We start from the raw sequence: 21,246 nt of genomic DNA, 5'->3' as shown, positions 1-21,246 counted from the left end.
CCTCTGTATCTGATTCTAATTTTAGGTATTTGAGGAAGTAAATATAGGGGCGCACATTTTGCAAATGCAGAAATTACATTTAGGTTTACACAAATTACACAATACACTGCAAAATGTAAATGATGAATGATGTTATAATCTCCTTTATCTATTACTGTAGTTGAAATGAACAAATATCTCTGTTGAAAATGTGAAAAACTGCCGTGGACTGTACTTTTAATATGACTGAATAATCTATAAATAATTCAGTCTATATATTAAATATATCTATATAGCATAACATGATAATGATAAATTACTGTTTAATGAGCTAAATCTTTTTTAATAAAATGACTGGGAGGAGAAATAATCCTCACCCCAAACTCTGTTTCTGCTTAATAGGAAAATGTCTTTCTGTTTTTTATAAAGGTATTTTAAAGCACACCATTTAATTTCTGTAGCACATGTACCACTACTCAGTTTAGTGGTCAAATTTCCAGAATGCTGGTCGTTTGTAAAAGACTGAAGCTGGAGGTACCAACAGTGGCTTTCATTTCCAGTACTAGTTTGCCATATCATTGAAAGTTCTTAAGTATTGATCAAACATTTTTTGTTATTGTAGTGTTTTTGTATTGATGATATAATGTTGGGCTAATTTCAAACTGGTTGCACAAAGCAATGAGTTGGAGTTGCCTCATCGCTGGTCTTAGTCAGTGACTCCTTCATGCACTCCAATAACAGCAGCATAGTCTCTTTATGACGGCTAAATGCTCCTGTTCACTTATAGGCGAATGGATGGCTGAGGCGAGTTATGTCTATTGCCATATGTTAAAATGCAAGTAATCAAAGAAGCAATTTTCTGTGAGCGCCATAAACTATTCCAGATAAATAGTTTTGCTCTTAAAGGGAAAATAAATGGATGATTAACAATACTTGGGTGTATTTGGTATAAAGCACATTGCTTCTCTTTCCGGCTTGCATAAAGTAGGCTTTATTTTCATTTGTGGCTGCAATGAATGACAGGTCACTGTATATATGAAGGGCACATCCTCAAGGTTGTTTGGATTTTTATTTGTCTGGAGATTACAGCTGCAATCACCTCTTCTGTGTATCAAATAAAAGGAGCTTTATCAAATACCTAATCTCCTTGACTTGCATAATTAAAAAAGATAAAGAGCAGATATATATTCATAAACAGTCAGCGATTCTACATTATATCATAGCCACAAGTACCTTATTCAAGCATAAAAGCTTCAGTTTGTATGATCTGGATTTCTTCAACTACATTGGGTCAAGCGTATTGAATTGCTAGATAACATTAGCAGTCAGAATTTAATCCTACAGTTTATTGCAATTTCATATCTATCCCCAAAAATGAACTAATCCTTTGTGTTCCCCCTTGAGATGAATCAATCTGACCTTGGTGTGGAGCGATGATTCACAGCCGTATGTTACACTTTTCATTCTATCTGTGAGGCTTTGCTCATATGCATCAGTCTTGGTTCAGTGCTTCACTTCGCTATGAGCACATCATGTCAGCTCTAAGCAATTCAGTAACTAACACTGGGATTTAGCCAGTGGTCTCACAGTTTATTATGCAGAACCCTTGCTAGAAATTCTCAACTCTTTGGGGACTCCTTTACGAACACTGGTTTAATTATCCCTGTGCAGTACTGATGACAACCAATTGGCTATCATGTTTGATCGGTCTACTGCAGCTAGATCAGCTGATTGGGCTACTCCTGCATACAAAATATCACTGCACTCTGAGCCTTTTAGTAGGTGCTATTGTAGAAATGATTGACTTTCCTGTCATATCCATTTTAGACATAGACATAGAGATTTTTGTGTGTACATGAAATTGGCTGCGCCAAATGGGTTCTTTGTTGCAACTGATTAAATTTACAACAGGTTGATAGAAACTGCTGCAAACAAGACTGGCCTCAAGTCAGACAACAGACATTTGTTAGCAATTGCATTTGTAAGAGTTTCTGGTAGTGGGACATATTCTTTGGCAAATGGGGCATTTATATGTGTAATGCCTCCTGTGGAACTGAAGGAAGTCGGACTAAGGTCTCCATACAGTGTTTCATCAGTCACCCCATATTCAGTGCTGCTGTAATATAGGGTGTTACACACAGTTTATTATGTAGTTTGGTGGTGACAAACCTGAAACAGTTAGACCAATTTTATTACTTGGTTATGCAAACTATTAAGGCCCATACATACAGGCTTTTGTGTGTGACTGATTTAAGAATAGGATGCAGGTTTACGTGCCCTCTGAGGACATAAGCTAATTGGTAGCATTTTATTTTGGTTGAGCTCGTCATGCATTTTAACACAGTATAAATTCATTGCGCTTTTTCAAATGCAACATGCATTCATCTGGAATTACAAAAGTACATACATTTTAATGCTTTCTGCATGCATTTGTCTGTGTACAAGAGTCCATCTTTATGATATTTTTTGGAAGCCTTGGCTGATGTTTTGGTCACTTTTGAATTCTGGCAGTGCTTTCACTCTAGTGGTAGCATAAGATGCAGTCAACAACCCACACAAATGGCTCAGGTACTTCAGCTCATCCAGGATGGCACATCAATGCGAGCTGTGGCAAGAAGGTTTGCTGTGTCTGTCAGCGTAGTGTCCAGAGCATGGAGGCGCTACCAGGAGACAGGCCAGTACATCAGGAGACATGGAGGAGGCTGTAGGAGGGCAACAACCCAGCAGCAGGACCACTACCTCAGCCTTTGTGCAAGGAGGAACAGGAGGAGCACTGCCAAAGCCCTGCAAAATGACCTCCAGCTGGCCACAAATGTGCATGTGTCTGCTCAAGCGGTCAGAAACATACTCCATGAGGATGGTATGAGGGCCCGACATCCACAGGTGGGGGTTGTGCTTACAGCCCAACACCGTGGAGGATGTTTGGCATTTGCCAGAGAACACCAAGATTGGCAAATTTGCCACTGGAGCCTGTGCTCTTCACAGATGAAAGCAGGTTCACACTGAGCGCGTGTGACAGAGTCTGGAGACGGCGTGGAGAACGTTCTGCTACCTGCAACATTCTCCAGTGTGACCGGTTTGGCAGCGGGTCAGTAATGGTGTGGGGTGGCATTTATTTGGGGGGCTGCACAGCCCTCCATGTGCTCGCCAGAGGTAGCCTGACTGCCATTAGGTACCGAGATGAGATCCTCAGACCCCTTATGAGACCATATGCTGGTGCGGTTGGCCCTGGGTTCCTCCAAATGCAAGACAATGCTAAACCTCATGTGGCTGGAGTGTGTCAGCAGTTCCTGCAAGAAGGCATTGATGCTATGGACTGGCCTGCCCGTTCCCCAGACCTGAATCCAATTGAGCACATCTGGGACATCATGTCTCGCTCCATCCACCAACGCCACGTTGCACCACAGATTGTCCAGGAGTTGGTGGATGCTTTAGTCCAGGTCTGGGAGGAGATCCCTCAGGAGATCATCGGCCACCTCATCAGGAGCATGTCCAGGAATTGTAGGGAGGTCATACAGGCGTTTGCGTCACGCAAATTACTGAGGCTCATTTTGTCTTGTTTTAAGGACATTACATCAAAGTTGGATCAGCCTGTAGTGTTTTTTCCACTTTCATTTTGAGTGTGACTCCAAATCCAGACCTCCATGGGTTGATAAATTTGATTTCCATTGATAATTTTTGTGTGATTTTGTTGTCAGCACATTCAACTATGTAAAGAACGAATTCTTAATTCAGATCTAGGATGTCTTATTTTTGTGTTCCCTTTATTTTTTTTGAGCAGTGTATATATCTCCTTTTCATGTTAGTCTGGAACCAGCTCTGGCAAAGCATCCAAGGCTTTGTGACAACATCAGTACTGGCATAGAAAAGTATTGAAGCACAATTGTTTTCCTTGCCATGGAGTGCAAGAATTAACGATTACTAATTTGTGGCCTGCAGAGCCATTTTGTTGGTTGCTGGCTCAAATAAAGGGCTAGAAATTCTGGCTGCTGCCATGTCCAGAAACTGTAGTCTTTGTTGTGCATCTGATAAAGAGGTTGAGCTAGTGTCATCCAGAGCCAGATACAAATAAGGTCTCTGACATGCAGTGTATGCCTATTATGAGTGCTACCCAATGATCATATTTGGAAGCTGATAAAAGTTGCTGGTCTAATCTCCCAACTTCAGTTAATGATAAACCGCAAAAAAATGTTAGCAGTCACTTTTTTTTTTGTTGCTGAGGCACAAAAGCCATTCATGTGTTTCTTTAATTCCTGGCAGTTTTGCTAATTTTTGGAGACACATTGCAAGGACTTGCTAGGCATTGCCCAAGCATTTAGTTTATGCCCTCTGCAAAGCCCAAATAGTTCAGTCTTTATTAACTTTTCCTTTTATATCCTATTGAACCCTTTTAGTTTTTTCTTTGTCATATTTTGCATCTACATTAAATTGCTAATGACAAGTGGGCCATTTTATGAGCACTACATGTCCTATCACTGCTACTATGTGAAGAGAAACTAGAGAGCATGTACATTCCTTCTTGTAGATCAATAATTAAAAACAGGCAACATTGACATTCTCTCAGCATGCACCAAGAAAAGGGACCTTGACTGTGCTGAGAAAGGCAGCCAGGAAATGTAGTAATTGGTAGGGGCAGCATAGGGATTGGTAGGAGGTGGTTGAATCACCACAGGTAGTGATGTCAGGATAGGGAAATAAGCATGGTGAAAGAAGTAGGCCTCTTTACCTGTTGGAAGCCAGATGTAGCAGACCTAGGGGTTGTGATCAACCTTACTGTAATCCGTTTGATTCTAAATCCCCTTCCTGTGTGCAAAATCTGAGGTGCCGTATGTCTAATTGGCATATGTCATATCGTCTGTTTGGCTGAATGGTCCTTCTGTTAAAGTGCACAAACGTTCCCAACATTCTTTTTTAAGTATTCATACAGGCTTCTAGCTGTAAGTGTCAGAACACAGAGGGGGAAGAAACTGTTTACATATATGTGGGAGACATGCCACATATGACACTCATGCCTGTCACAAGACAGTGGTGCATTAAGGCATCTGCTTTTATGAAGGTTAAACGGAGAGCACATAAGACAATAAGGGGGATGAATATACTATGTAGCCATTTGTTCATATCCCAGAAGATATATAATATTAATGTTCAGAATACTGTTACTTTGGTCCAGTGGTGTCCTGGGCACTGGATATTTGGTTCCTCCAACCTCAGTCTCCATTGGGTGCATTTTCAGTACAGTCTGTGCACATGCTTATCTCCCTAGCAATTTGTCAAGGGACGATATTTGCTATAAGCTGTTTAATTTTCTATCAGTGGTGTAACTACCAGGGGATCAGCAAATGTGACCCCCCCACCCCCTACTGGAGACGCTGTGTACACTACAAGAAAATATAAAGGTGAGAGCAGGCACGTGGTGTATTTCCTGATGGGGGGGCCCAGGTGCAGTTTTTGCACCCCTGTGTACTATTGTGATACTGCATTGTCATTAGTAATGCTAATTGATATTACTCCAACTTGCAGCACAGCAGTAAAGTGTGACTAAAGTTTATCAGGGCACAGGTCATTTGGCTGTGTTAAATAGATTTCAATGCAGGGTTCTGCTGAAGAAACTCTATTAACTGATGCATTTTGAAAAAAAAAACATGTTTTCCCATGACAGTATTTCTTTAAGACTCTCCTTTTCTCTGTGTAGTTCAACAAGAATATTAGAGTACTAAAGTACTAATTTGCATCAGGGGTTCTATTGTCTATAGATCCATCTTTATAGTGCGCCTCACTCCAAGCAGACATAGTTATTCAGTGCACATTATAATATATTCATTCATGGTTTCCAGCTAGGGAATTATGAGGTGTTGAAACTTTTCTGCTTGTGTGATTATAATAAGTACACTTTAATAAGGCAGCTTTACAAAGCCTGTGCACACTCCGCACACATCCTCTTTTCTAAAAAATCAACATATATAGCAAACCTTAATACAAACCGTACAGGCTGGTTTAATAGATGAGGTTCATTTGTGAGGTTGCTCCAAACATTTACCCAGTAGCACACTAACGCAGATGCTAGCTATGAAAGGAGGCACAGCATGGCCCCATAATTTCCTCTGCAACCTTGGCCATTAAGCCCAGCACAGCTCAGAGGGTGGGGGACTCAGAAAGCAGTGATGTTTCATCCTTAATAAAGAGGGCTGCATACAATAGCTTCAGCACCAACAGGTGGTTGAGGATTTGAGCAAAGAGCAGGGCTATTTTTACAGCAACGTGCTGAGCAGTAATCCAAACAGGCCAGTGACATTAGGATGACATGGCTAAAATATTGACAGGTTCTTGTTTCTCATTGTCCCATCCATCTCACAAATACCTTGATTAGTTCTAATTCTGTTCTGGATTCCTTTTTAATATTCCCACTTTGGTTTGTACAACCCCTTCCATTTAGATGGCTGTTTTTTAAATGTATGGTTATTACTTTGAACAGCATGGTAAATGGGTGTTAATGTCAGATCAGTAGCTTTCTGTAATTTGTTTGCCCATTCTAATTGCCCAGCCTCACTTGCTCTGCTTTCTCTGGAAAGCCATGCTCTTTACACCTGAAAGAGAATGTTTTCCATTAACACCAAAGCACAAGCTGCATATTTTTGCATTTAAATCCTACTTTGATGAAGCAGTGAAAGGAATTAAACAAAAGCAAGCGTTATTACTTTTGATTATAAAATCATGCTTTACCATGGCCCTTTTTTCCCTCTAAATGTTTGAATGGTTTGCCTTTTCATCCGTGAATGCATGTAAATGGTGATGTAGAACCACATAAAACTGTATTCAGCTTACGCTGTGCAAGCGCGCACGGTTTATTGTCTTTTCCCTCGCCCTGCTATTTCCAGCTGCTGCGGCAGTACGAGAGAACCTCACGGCATGCGGCTGCATAGCAGAATTTGCATATGCGCTGATAAACTCATCATTTAAGAGCCAGATATATCTGTAAGCAGCATACAAAGGATCTTGGAGAACAATATGGAGCATATGATTCCACCACCTGGCTAATGAATGTTTTAAAACCGTAAAAACGATGACCCTTATTAAATCAGCCTGGGGGAGTTGAAATTAATTTGTGTGTGTTGATTACATTTTTCCTCAACAAAGGTGGTCTAGTTTAGAATTTCCTGCCCAAATTAGGCTTAACTTCACAAATAAATTATGTGTAATAAGAAAAGCTTCTTATGTGTAGATTTAGTTCAGATGAGAACAATGACAGAAGTAAGAATTCCAAAAACAACCATAACCCTGTAGTTACTACTTTGGGCCCTGTGCAAATATTATTTGTAGGGCTCTTTTAATTTTCAACCTGCAACTTTTAAGCTGTTAAACCACAGCTCCCAGTGCCCCTGAAGGGATTGGCTGGAGAATTTCATTTTTTAATACAGGTATGGGATACATTATCTGGAAGCCAGTTATCCAGAAAGCTCCGAATTACAAGAAGGCCATCTCCCATAGACTCAATTTTAATCAATTTCACATTTTTAAATGATTTCCTTTTTCTCTATAATAAAAGAGTATCTTATACTTGATTCCACTAATATATAATTAATCCTTAGTGGAGGCCAAATAGTCCTATCGGATTTATTTAATGTTTAAATAACTTAAGTATGGGGATCCAAATTGTGGAAAATCCCCTTTTCTTCAACCCCCAGGTCCTGAGCTTTCTTTATGACATGTCCCATATTTGTATTGGCCATACAAGCTAGATGGCAGTGATCTAAAGGGTTACTGGCACCTTCTTGACTTGATACTCATTTTCCAACCATTGCAGGCAGTTCCTATTGATGTGGGATTCACAGAAGAAAGCATTTGCTTTTTTTTTTTTTTTTTTTTTTAACTTATGCTTTATTTTTTTTATTTTATTATAGCTAGTTTTTCTTTTGCTGTGTTGGCAAGCAGCTGTACACTCTTATGCATGCAACCTAATAATGTCTTTTTTCCCCCCATAACAGAGCTATCAAGAATGCCAAAGGCCTACACAGTAAAAAGGAGGTTCCCATCCACAGAGTGGCAGACATTTCTGGGGTAAGACGAGCGAATGCTTATGCGTCATGTTAATTCAAATAACAAGAGAAAACATTTTTGGTCAGTACCAGATAATTGTTGTAAATAACTGAAAATGCTTTCTATCAATAGCAAGAGAACTATTTTTGCATAATGACTTAGGACCAATAGTGTTACTAGTGGCTGATGGGCCATTGGTGCAAAATAAGGGCAACACTTTCTTTTTGTTGACCAGACAAGCCATATAAACTTATTTCTGGTTAACGTGGTGGTATCCCAAGTTAATAATTAGACAACGTGTAAGCTGCAGTTATAAATGTTCTCAATAACCATCTCAAATAGAAGCATTTGTGGCATGGTCAGAGAATGAGGAGAAGAATGAATGTTATAGCTGCCTAGGAATATTATGCTTGCATTCACCAATATCTACCTAGAGTAGATGCTCAAATAGAACTGGCTTGGAGGCAAGTTTTGGAAGCAGAGAGACACAATTTTACTCCATGTAGAGCCTCCTGTGGGCTAGAATTCCACATGGGGCTACCAAATAGCCAATCAATTCTTATTTGGCATCCCAAGGAATGTTTTTTCACGCCTTTGTTGCTCAACAATACTTTTAAAGTCTGTGTGTGGCTCATGAAAAAAAAAAAAAAAAGGTTGGCTATCCCATGCTCTAATGGCTGGTAAATGTTGAAAGTTGCTTGGGTTCCACAGTTAGACATTGTATTGGCTGTCTCATGAAAACCTATCATGCAGTAAATGGGTTACACTGTAAAATTGCAATATGGGTGTGTACAGTAACCACTCATGGCAGGGTTAGGACTTTTTTTGGGAATTAAAGCCACTAGTGATCAGCAGTAGATATGCTAAGATACAACACAAGGCCTGAAAACTGATGATCCATGAAATATTCATGGTGGGTCTTTCATCACCTTGAGTTTTAAAGTGGGAACCCTAATGACTGCTTTTTACTCACAGCTTTGAGGAGGCAATGGCACTTCGTCCCTGCAGCTGTTAAGATTTTTCCTGCCTAATGACCCATGAATTAATAATTGCTCTATTTTCTTAAACTTATATGTGCAACACTACTGCAGTTGATAAATGTACTGTAATACAGCAGAAATGTTCCGCTTCAAAATGTGTTCATTAATAAGATATAAGAAGCAAAACAAATGCTTTTATAACAGATTTTCTCTGACTTTTCAAGACATGACTTCTGGTATCAGGCTTTTAAAAGACCTTGTGTCAAAATCAGACAGTAAATCAGCTTTGTTTATTGCATCCCAGATGTTGTTCCAAGAACTTTTTAGTACAGCATTAGCTGCTGGAGGACTGCAAGCATATTATGGCACCTTCCAATCAAAACAGTTCAGTCATATACAAATGTCACTTCCTTCCCAATTTATGCCATCTTTAAGGAAAATCATACACTGCACTTAATAGTATACAGTCTATTCTCCTGTCTAAAGGGACACTCCGGCTTCTGAACCAAAATTTGTTAGAGCCCAACGCAACACAGAAACCCCTAATATACCTGTCACTGTTATCTGTTATGTAAAGAATGATGAATAAATACCGTTTTTATATGCAAATCCAGCAGCAAAATAGTCCTTTCTGCATCATTTAAATTCTATCCCAAATTGCTAAAATGTAGTAATTTGGTTCCAGTACTTAATTTTGTATATCCAGCACCTGCATATTTCCAACAAAAAGTCTGATGATGAACATCAGTCCCTGCTCCCAGTGGAGCTTACAATCTAATTTCCTTACCATAGGCACATGGTTAGTTGGGGCAGTTTTATTAAAAGCTAATAAAGTTTTCAGCATTTATTAAAATACAGCAGTTTCAGATCAAATGTGCACATATAATTTTTTTCTCATTATATCATTAGTTAATAATTATTTAAATAGACACTGAAGGAAGGATTAAAGAACAAGATGAGCACAAAGCCATTGTCTCAAAGGGAATAAATATTACATTTACAGTGATCAAACAGTTGAATTTGTAGTCTTTGTTCTTCTTGAGGTAGACTGATAGACTTGCTGCTGTGGTGTCACTATAACTGGATTATATATAGTTTATGCATCCCCTTTTCATATTATTAGTGTAAAGATTTCCCCAGAAACTATAATCTTCCTGCTGTCTCTGTTGATTTCCAGGCGCAAAGTTATGTCCAGCCTCTTATTTGCAGAGGGCTAGCCTGAAGTGTCTGGTGGTTGTCTGTAAGGTATTGTTTTCATTAGAGAGCATTTGCACACCCTCCCTTGGATGAGATCTCAAGCTGTCGCAGCTTGCTATCTCAAATGTTTTCTTAATTGTTTAGCAATTCCTGTGTGATGTGATCTCCCTCCTTAGCATGCCTTCTATTCCCATCAGCAATCTGATACGATGGGACTCTGGTGCAGCTGCCCTCACCGCTAATTGCATAGGCAGAGTTGGGATTCTAGTAATAAGCTGACAGGTTGGGAACATGTTTTTAAAAGCTTTTAGTATCTAACATGTCGCTGTAATTGTAGTGTATGTTAAAATCCCAAAGCTGACATTAAACTTGAAGCTTGAGATTCCAAGGCTAGAAAAATTCATGTTTTATGCAGTCACATTAACTGGCATCCTTACAGGTTCATTAACTTATTTTGTGTGGCATCATGGCTAGGGAGGATTAACTTTAATATATTAAGACTTAAATTATGGTATCAAATTGATCCCCACCCCCAATTCCTTTACTAATAATTCTGATTTTAATGAGCCTTCCTTTAGATCGCCATTACTTCTACATTGTTTCCCTGATTAAGTGTATCATAAAATTTCCAGGCATTCCCCATCAAGCAGATATATGGATATACAATAATTTCTCTTCGCCTGTGACCCTCAGCTTTTAGAGCAGCTCTATAATTCAGAGGAGAGTTGCTCAACATTGGGATAGCTGCATTATTCTCTCCCAGGCAAGTCTTTCCACAACAATATTCCACAAAAGGTATAAATGCCAGCTAATGGTATGTCCTTCCTTATAACAAACTAGTACTAATAAAAATAGAGGTAAAGAAGACCTTCCTAGCACCCTTACATTGTATTCAGGAAAGACAAATGTAATTAACTTATTAGAAAGTTAGATTTCCCATTTGTCTTAATTTAATGAATTTGTGATTTGCAGATGGGCGCACAAGGTGCAGGGCCTTTTTGCAAGAATGTATCTGGGTAGTCTTATAAACGGTGTAAAAGGCATGTTTACCGTTGGGTACATGTCCACATTTGAACAGCCTATGCATTAAAGCTTTCCATTTGCTATTTTTTAAATATTAGAAATTTCATAATACAGTGGTGTGAAAAACTATTTGCCCCCTTCCTGATTTCTTATTCTTTTGCATGTTTGTCACACTTAAATGTTTCTGCTCATCAAAAACTGTTAACTATTAGTCAAAGATAACATAATTGAACACAAACTGCAGTTTTTAAATGAAGGTTTACGTTATTAAGGGAGAAAAAAAACTCCAAATCTACATGGCCTTGTGTGAAAAAGTGATTGCCCCCCTTGTTAAAAACTTAACTGTGGTTTATCACACCTGAGTTCAATTTCTGTAGTCACCCCCAGGCCTGATTACTGCCACACCTGTTTCAATCAAGAAATCACTTAAATAGGAGCTACCTGACACAGAGAAGTAGACCAAAAGCACCTCAAAAGCTAGACATCATGCCAAGATCCAAAGAAATTCAGGAACAAATGAGAACAAAAGTAATTGAGATCTATCAGTCTGGTAAAGGTTATAAAGCCATTTCTAAAGCTTTGGGACTCCAGCGAACCACAGTGAGAGCCATTATCCACAAATGGCAAAAACATGGAACAGTGGTGAACCTTCCCAGGAGTGGCCGGCCGACCAAAATTACCCCAAGAGCGCAGAGACAACTCATCCGAGAGGCCACAAAAGACCCCAGGACAACATCTAAAGAACTGTAGGCCTCACTTGCCTCAATTAAGGTCAGTGTTCACGACTCCACCATAAGAAAGAGACTGGGCAAAAACGGCCTGCATGGCAGATTTCCAAGGCGCAAACCACTTTTAAGCAAAAAGAACATTAAGGCTCGTCTCAATTTTGCTAAACATCTCAATGATTGCCAAGACTTTTGGGAAAATACCTTGTGGACCGACGAGACAAAAGTTGAACTTTTTGGAAGGTGCGTGTCCCGTTACATCTGACGTAAAAGTAACACAGCATTTCAGAAAAAGAACATCATACCAACAGTAAAATATGGTGGTGGTAGTGTGATGGTCTGGGGTTGTTTTGCTGCTTCAGGACCTGGAAGGCTTGCTGTGATAGATGGAACCATGAACTCTACTGTCTACCAAAAAATCCTGAAGGAGAAGCTCCGGCCATCTGTTCGTCAACTCAAGCTGAAGCGATCTTGGGTGCTGCAGCAGGACAATGACCCAAAACACACCAGCAAATCCACCTCTGAATGGCTGAAGAAAAACAAAATGAAGACTTTGGAGTGGCCTAGTCAAAGTCCTGACCTGAATCCTATTGAGATGTTGTGGCATGACCTTAAAAAGGCGGTTCATGCTAGAAAACCCTCAAATAAAGCTGAAATACAACAATTCTGCAAAGATGAGTGGGCCAAAATTCCTCCAGAGTGCTGTAAAAGACTCGTTGCAAGTTATTGCAAACGCTTGATTGCAGTTATTGCTGCTAAGGGTGGCCCAACCAGTTATTAGGTTCAGGGGGCAATTACTTTTTCACACAGGGCCATGTAGGTTTGGATTTTTTTTCTCCCTAAATAATAAAAACCCTCATTTAAAAACTGCATTTTGTGTTTACTTGTGTTATCTTTGACTAATAGTTAAATGTGTTTGATGATCAGAAACATTTTGTGTGACAAACATGCAAAAGAATAAGAAATCAGGAAGGGGGCAAATAGTTTTTCACACCACTGTATATCTACCACTGCAGCTGCTCTTCACCACTGCTGTGGAAGTTTTTGTTTCCTCATGCTGCTGGTTTGTCTGAGCCTACTTACTGCCAAGGGATGAGACCACCAGAAGCGCTACTTGCACATGAAATGCAATGTAAACTGTAGTTAAATTACTACTTTGTCACCAGTGGGCAGGGTCTTCTGTCACAAGCAAGGTGTTACAGAAATGTCAGAAGTGGCAAAGAACAGCTGCTATGGTAGATTTTTTTTTTTTTTTTTTTAGAAATCCTTAATTTTTAAAAAAATACCAGATCAGTCAGGAATATTTTAATATATGAAAGGAGAATGTTCTATTTAGTTCCCTCAAAAAATGGGGTATATTGCCAAAATTGAGAAAGTTTGGCGTAAAATGTCAGAAAAACAAAGCATAAAATCCAGGAAAAGCACCCAGTAAAATGCATTGCAACAAAGAGAAATGGAATTTGGAGGTATGTAAAATCAAGGTTTAACTCCCAAAGTTAAACCTTGTGCATGGGGGTAAGCTCTTTATATAGAACAACAATATAATCTTTTTTTGTGAAAGGATATGCGGATGAATCAAGGCAGGTGTGCACTTCTACCAAAATTTGTATTTTGCCACTTGAACTGATCCCATTTTGTCGATATAGTCTTCTATGTTGATATTCTAACACTTGTTTTTGGGATCAATGGATCCCTGCCAACTATATAATTTACTTGTCATAGTGGGGACAGAAGAAATCTGACCTTTAATATTTACCAGTTTACTTCCCCCAGTTTTATTGACGTGAATAGTGGCATCAATACTTTGCCATTCACCTCTAGGCCACTTACCAGAACAGTAGCCTGCTGTGCATGTAGAAGCTGCACTTAGAAAATGTTATGTATTATTGCAACGTATTGTCAATATTTAAGATGGCCCAAAATATGATCTCCCCTAAATATTGTGTGAAAGGCTAGCCCCTTTTTTTAACATGCTAAAATTTCAGTTTCAGTATTGTAAAAAATAACGAATCTGTTTAATTTGTCAGTCAGTCTTATTAATAAATCAGTCAACATTTTTACATAGAGCTGGTCATTTTCTGTTCAGTGTTGAAATGCAGGAAGTATTTTGTTTGATTGCCCTTGTCCTGAACCTACTTGGTGAAACTGTACAGAAGATTAAATTTCTAGTTGTGATAGAATGGAATTTTACCTATTCCTTACTGGCTTTAGAGATTTGTTGTCCCTTTAAATATGTGTTTGCAGAGTAATAGTCTGTGCTCTGGTATTATAACCTGCCTTAGTGCTTGGAGGCTTGTCACAAAACCATGTCTTATTAGTTCACTCTGCATGTCATTTTCTGCCCAATACAACGTGATGGCTCCCGGCCTGTGACAGAACATTTCTACAATCATTGAAAGGTTTCTGTTTGGGCAGAAAGACAGGAGATGCAAGTTTCAGATGATTACTCATTTAAAAGTATAGTGCATATAGAACACGGCTAAAAGAGATGCACTTAGGTGCCTACAACGAGCCTGTTAAGTGCTAGTAACTCCAAAAGTTACAATAATTTCACTTGATATTTTTGTTCCTGTGAAAATCTTGCATAGCGACCTTTTTATCAGTTCTATTGTATACAATTTAATGTTACAGTATATATACTCTAAAGTAGAATATATTTAAATATGTACAAGAATGCTTGTACATGTGTATCAGAAGTACTGTGCCGCCTGAAAGAATTTAATTTTTTTTGCTTCTGTTTAGATGCTACCTGTGTTAAAAATCCATACCCATATGTATGGATGCTTAGTCTTGTCTATGTTAGCACATATAAATTTGCAATTCAAATGCATTTTGGGAATGTTTTGATTCACCAATAAGACATTGGCTATTTAATTTTAGCAAAGATTTTAGCAAACTGAAGAGGTGTCTCTGGCTGATCAGGGATTAGCCAGACATTTTTGGGTGGGTTTGAATAGCTTGTAGGGTGCTGATGACTTTGCAGTGCATTGCTGAAGTAGTTTTGTGAGCCTTAATTATGGTTCAGTTGTTGGCTTTGAGTAAAAATGATTGGATCAGCCTTACTTGGCCTACCACCATGGTTGCTAAATGCAGCAAAAATCAGCTTCTTAGAATTAATGTACTACTCATAATTTTCAGGATGAGAGATATGACTGTATGAATTGTATCTTGTTAAATAAATCCAGTTAAAATAAAGTTGTAAAGCTTTTTCTCACCAGTGCTTTATCCTCTTGGTTTTATGTAAAGCATCACTCAGTCTCTGTGAAATATTTCCAAAAAAATAAATAAAATGTAGTTAAATACCTCAGTTTACTCTTTCCGTATAATGTTTACATATTTAACATGTGCCCTGTTTTCAAATTTGCTACATGCTTTATAATGTATTTGCTACCATATGCAGACACTCAGTCAAGCCTACTGCCCTAGAGCTGTCTGCTGGGGATTAACGTTCTTAGGGGTATAGTTATCATGCTGTGTAAAAAGTGAAGTGAAGCATTACCGGTGATATTGCCCAGGGCAACCAATCAGAAATTAGATTTCAACAGTAAGAAAACTAAAGCAAAGCATCTGATTGGCTGCTATGAGTAACATCACCGGTAATGTTCCACTCCACTTTTTTACCCAGCATGATAAATATACCCCTATGTATCTGTCTATGCTTTATATGTCCACAACATATATTATTGTATTAGACTGTTTCTGTCCTTTCCATTTTTTTAAAGTTCTGTGCTGTGTAATAGTAAAACAGTTTATAATATTTTGCTATGCACTAGTGTTTGTTCAACTTATCCTACATTCAAGTTCTGTGCCCTTTTTATAAAATATAGAGTTTCGAGCTATATCATGATGCTCCTGCATATTCTGTATCTGTGTGGTATTGATGATGTGTTGATGTGCATGAATTAGGTGTAATGATGGGTAGCCTGTAAAAGATCCCACCATGTATAAACACTGATGAACTTTCTTTTCTGTGATAGGAGGTTACTGAATCCTACTTGTCAGCCCAATCATGGAGACATTTCATGTATTTTCTTGATTACATACTTTTCTTGGCCCAGCTAAATTACCTTAGACATAGGAGTTAATATATTAACTTGCTGACACTATATACATTATGGTGTTTGCAGGAATCTTACCTAAAAGTATGTTGACTACACTGTATACTAGGGATGTGCAACCTGCCCACTGGCAAATTGGTTGCTGAAAGTGGTGTCACACATACACTTAAAGGGGCCTGTCACCCTAAGAAATAACTCCAAATGATTTTCTACTCTGTTAGTTGAGCACTTCATTTACACTATAAAAATGTAAATCTTGTTTGCTTCAGTCTTAGAAGTACTCAATCACAGCAAGCAGACAGATGTGGACACTGTTAGTAAGGCAAGCTTTGCATCATGCCAAAATCTTATTAAAGGAGAAGGAAAGGCATTCTACTGCCAATAGATTAGCCATATTAGTGCAGGCTAGAGCACTATATTTATTTTGCAGAAAGCTTTACCATACCTGAGTAAACAGCCCTAGAAGATCCCTCTGTTTAAGATAGCAGCTGCCATTTTAGCTGGGTGTCATTAGCTTACTGCTGCAACTCTAGTTGCTGGTAATATTAGACATTCTGATGGGAGGGCGCGTGGATACTTCTGAATTCTTTTGGGAGGGGGGAGCAGGAGAAGGGAGAGATGAAGTTTGATACCCAAGAACATGTTTACACAAAAGAAGACAAGAAATCCTTGGTTTCTTTTGATCGAGGACGCTGCAGCTTTTTCTGTGAGTGCTTTTGGTTGTACACAGACCTTTCTGATTAAGCTTAGTTTTTACCTTTCCTTCTCCTTTAATTTGAAAGAATGTAGGACCAGATGCCCAAACCCATGCACTGGCTACATTATTAGATGATGATTAGGAGGGAGGGGAGAATTGCAGTAACCTCTAGATAGTGCTAAATGGGAAGTTAAAGTTGTCTGCCCTGCCCCTATGCCTAAGGCATAGAGACAGGGAAGGCAATATATGATTGATAGCTGGGTTTTTTAAATGCCTTTATAATGGGTATAGATGTGTTATATAAAGGATTTGGGTTTCATGTGTAACTTGAAAGGGACTTTTATTATACAGCTTTCTGTGTCTGGGTGACCAATTCCCTTTAAGGGGGAAAAAGTTTAGGTGGCTGTGGGGCATTACACTATTAAAAAATAATGACCCACAGCTTCATAAAAAAAGATTTACAGTGCAAACAAAGATCTAACTAAAGGTTTCTCTTATGTGAGCTAGTAGCCATAGAGAAATGTCTTAAACATTGTTTCTTTAAGAGTCTGGCCTACAGACCTCACCATGCTTGGAGTATCCTGTTAGTTACTTTTGATGCTATATTATGTTTAAGAACTTAGAAAAAAAATTATATTATACCTCCTTCCTAAATAACCCCCAACATGCACAGCTCTACCTAACCCTTTACAGTTTTTCACAAATAATGTGAACTACTTGCAGCTTGTCTGCCATCAAACTTAGGGGCTGATTCATCAAAATACGAGTTAGAATCCTGAAATCGGTAAAATTCGGATTATATGCGATAATTTCCGATAATGTATGAAAAAATCGTGTTAGTCACGATACTATCGTATTGGCTAGCCGGAAGTCACAACACTTTCGTATCTGAATTAGCGTAAACAGCGGGAAAACCTTTCTGACTTTGATCCTTCTGTGCATGATTTTGGAAGCCTTCCATAGGACTGAATGGCACTCTGCAGCTCCAACCTGGGCAAAGGAAAGTCACGATACCGAAGCTTGAATGAATCAAACTTTCGTACTTGGCGCAACATACGATTTTGTCGCACAAATTGTCGCGTTTTTTGTCTCAAAGTACTAAAAAGTCGTGCAAATTAACGAAAAAGCCGCACAAAATACGCACAGTACGCAAACTTACGAAAAATACAATTTTTTTTGTATTTGGAAGTGATCGTAATTTGATAAATGAGCCCCCTACAGTAGGGTGACTGCTTACTAGCCGAAAGCAATTCTACCTTTAGTGGTGGTCATAACTACATCAGTGGATGACTGCACATTTGCCCCTCAAGGACAAGGGGGCTTTTCAGCAGGCATCTACTATAAGTTTTGACTGAAGCACCCAGAATTGAGAGCACCCCCTTAATTTTTTTTTTTAATTTGGAACAAATATTGCCAAGGGATCTAGCTAATAAGAAGTTGATATCTTTTAGTGATGACATTTTGTCAGTTGAGCTAAATGAAGCAAACCACCATGGAGTGTACAACAAAATAAAAAATGGCATCACTAAAAGATACTAATTTTTTTTGCCTGGGCCCACTTGTTACTTAAAGGGGCTCTGAATGTTGGGTTCATATTTGGTCATGAAAAACAGAAGCCAGAGAGAATAGTCTGTTATGCATCATAAGGGCTTACAGTCAACTATAGCAACTAATCTGCACATAGCACTTACTGTACCCCTTTTAGAAGCAAATATTTGTTTCTATGTGTTACTGTACCTGGGTAAACATTGTTCATTTGTTACCCCTCCTTTTGGAAATGAAAGTACCTTCTTCAGGACCTTTGCCCCCAAAACGGTGTCCTGTACATTCTTATGTTAATGTGGCACCAACAGTGCAGAGAAGGTATGCCTTTGTCTGTTTGCTTAGCCCCAAGATCCACGGTTGATACATGTAAACCGTTTAGTAGTGAATACTCAACATTATTCTCCATAATACAACATAATACTCTATTATAAAAATATTACAGCAGTTATATTTAAGCATCCCTCACCTGTGCCCACAAATCTTGCCCTTTTTAAGAGCAACAGATTAACCTTTCTTTTCTCTATTATTTTATATTTGCTCCAAGCTGCCAAAGGGGAAGAGTTAAACATTCCTCTTCTTTGCTCTCTAGCATTCTGTTTGCAGAATAACTCTGCAGACTATGCATATTAATTCAGCAGAAGTGCTGATCTGTTTAGTGCTTTAGTCCCAGCCTGGTAAGTTGGCTTGATTTCTGTACAAAAACCTGTATGCATGTGTGAGGCTTTGTAAGAAATACTGTCTACACCCAAGAACAAAGTCTTTGCTTTACAATAGCAAGAAGAGACTAAAACAATGATGACAATTATGGCCTCACAGTGATGCAGTTTTGGCGCCAATATATGCTATACACACATGGGCTTTTATTTGTGGGTCAGGGTGGTATTTCTTGATAAAGTTTTTTGTGTAGATGGAGGCATTGATCAAAATGAACATTTTTGCCTTTTTTAAATATATATATATATGTATATATATGTATGTATATGTATATGTATATAGCACAGAGGAAAATGTAACTAAGAAAAGCTGAGGAAAATCAATGACTTCTGTCTATATGGAAAATTCTGCCAACAGTTTATAGGCCATGTGCATTCGCATTCCATAAGTGTATTTTGTATCTGTAGGCTGTTTGGAGACAAAAGCTAAGTATGTTTTATGGAACTTAGCAGGAGAAATTCCTGCTGTGTTTTAAACATTGTAGCCTTTTCTTCTCAGTACAGACAAAGTCCAATGTACTGTATATACTTAGTTTTTCAGCACCCAAATTGTGCTGAAAAAGTCACCCTTGGCTTATTCTCGAATCGGGTGCCATGGGTCCCTCCAGACTAGCACCCTCTGTCCTTTGTGTGCATATTAGGGCACCCACAACCAGACCCTCCAGTGCCCTGGCCCGCTCCCAAATTCATCTTCATCTACCATCCTCACCTGTCCCATTCTGCGCTAGACATTGCACTTTAAATTTATATATAGTTTATATAGAATATAAAGGATTTTAACTCTGTGTTTTAGCTTGATTGCTGATTGAGCTAAGGGGATAGTACTCTTAAGGTATCATTGTTGATACCATATTGTTTTCTTCTCCACTTACAGATCTGGTTTACTTTTTTCTTTGATATAAATATTTAATAACATATACCCCACTGATTCCTCATTGCATGTAATTTTATTGATATTTATTTTTATTATTGAATATTTGATTAGTAGCTGCTGCATTTCCCACCCTAAGCTTATACTCGAGTCAATAAGTTTTTTTTCCAGTTTTCTTAGTTAAAATTAGGTACCTCCGCTTATATTCGGATCGGCTTATACTTGAGTATATACGGTAATTGCATTGCAATGTCTGCTTATGCTTTTTTTGTTTCTAGTCACTGATGTGCAAGATCACAGTTTTTGTGCCAGCTAGAGTACTTCAGCCTAAGTTTATCTCATCATATGTAGTTTGTAAAATAGTCATGTGAAAAAATTAGTACACCCCATTAAATATTCAGTTCTTTATTAAGAAATGTTCACATGTCAATGCATGATCTTGTTTTTATTTATCTCTGGATGTAATTGCAGTTAAACAACCAAAAATTAACCTTGATTTACTCGAAAGATCTTTTGATTAAACAAAAGATTTCAACAAAAAATGTGTATTCTGAGGAAAAAGGACACCCTACCCCCTAATAGGTAGTGTTACCCCCTTTGGCTGAAATAATTGCAGTGAGACACTTCTTGTTGTGCAGTCACTTTCTGATTGTAGAGGCATGCGCTTTTTTTCAAAGGTGTTTATTTATGCATTTATAACATATAACAACATGAAACATTGTCATTGGTTCTACAAGCGTGTTTGTTCAGGACATATACGGTACATTGGTTTAGGTAGTCAGTGGTGTCCTACTCGAGGTAATGTTCAACTTCTGTTAAAGACGGGGAGGATTTGGGATTACCGGTGAGGGTTCAAGTTCCCTGAGGAGATCCTGTGGAATTATTCCATGGCTTCAACCCATGTTCCCCATACCTTGTCCTATTTTTCGGGCATCCCCTTGCTATATAGGTGAGTTGTATCAGTGGCAGAAGAGCTTTGAGTAGATTGAGCCAGCTGGCAATTGTCGGGGGAGATTGTGCCATCCATTGAAGAAGGATACTTTTCCTAGCATAAAACAGTAATGTTCTATAGAGGGTACGAGGTGCTGATTGGGGAATAATATCATCCACAATGCCGAGTAGGCAAACCTTGGGATTGAGTATTTTAGGTAGGGATGTTGTGTTTTGGATGTGGTCTAGGACCTGATTCCAAAAGTGATGTATTTGTGGGCATGACCACATTAAATGGAAGTAGTTGGCCTCAGGGGCACCACATTTAGGGCAATGGGATGAGTTGCGGATTCCCATATGATATAGACGTAGAGGGGTCAAATGGAGCCTGTGTATGATTTTGAACTGGATTAACCTGTCTCTTGTAGAGATCAGATAGTCATAAGCTCTGTCTGTCGCTTCCTCCCAATCTTCCCTGTCTAGCTCCGGTATGT

General features: G+C 38.7%; 1 protein-coding gene across 1 annotated transcript in view; it reads left to right on the top strand.

Annotated features, from left to right (window-relative positions):
- Positions 1-21,246, top strand: part of snd1 (staphylococcal nuclease and tudor domain containing protein 1) — a 387,013-nt gene that overhangs the window by 162,578 nt on the left and 203,189 nt on the right. The window contains exon 14 of the mRNA NM_203852.1: positions 7,962-8,034. Coding sequence (NP_989183.2) covers positions 7,962-8,034 — 73 coding nt within the window. The remainder of the gene's footprint in view (positions 1-7,961; positions 8,035-21,246) is intronic.

The sequence above is a fragment of the Xenopus tropicalis genome, chromosome 3 (genome assembly GCF_000004195.4).
Source record: "Xenopus tropicalis strain Nigerian chromosome 3, UCB_Xtro_10.0, whole genome shotgun sequence".
NCBI classification, from domain to species: Eukaryota; Metazoa; Chordata; class Amphibia; order Anura; family Pipidae; genus Xenopus; species Xenopus tropicalis.
Note: the sequence above shows the minus strand (reverse complement) of the source record. Positions and strands in the feature narration are given on the sequence as shown.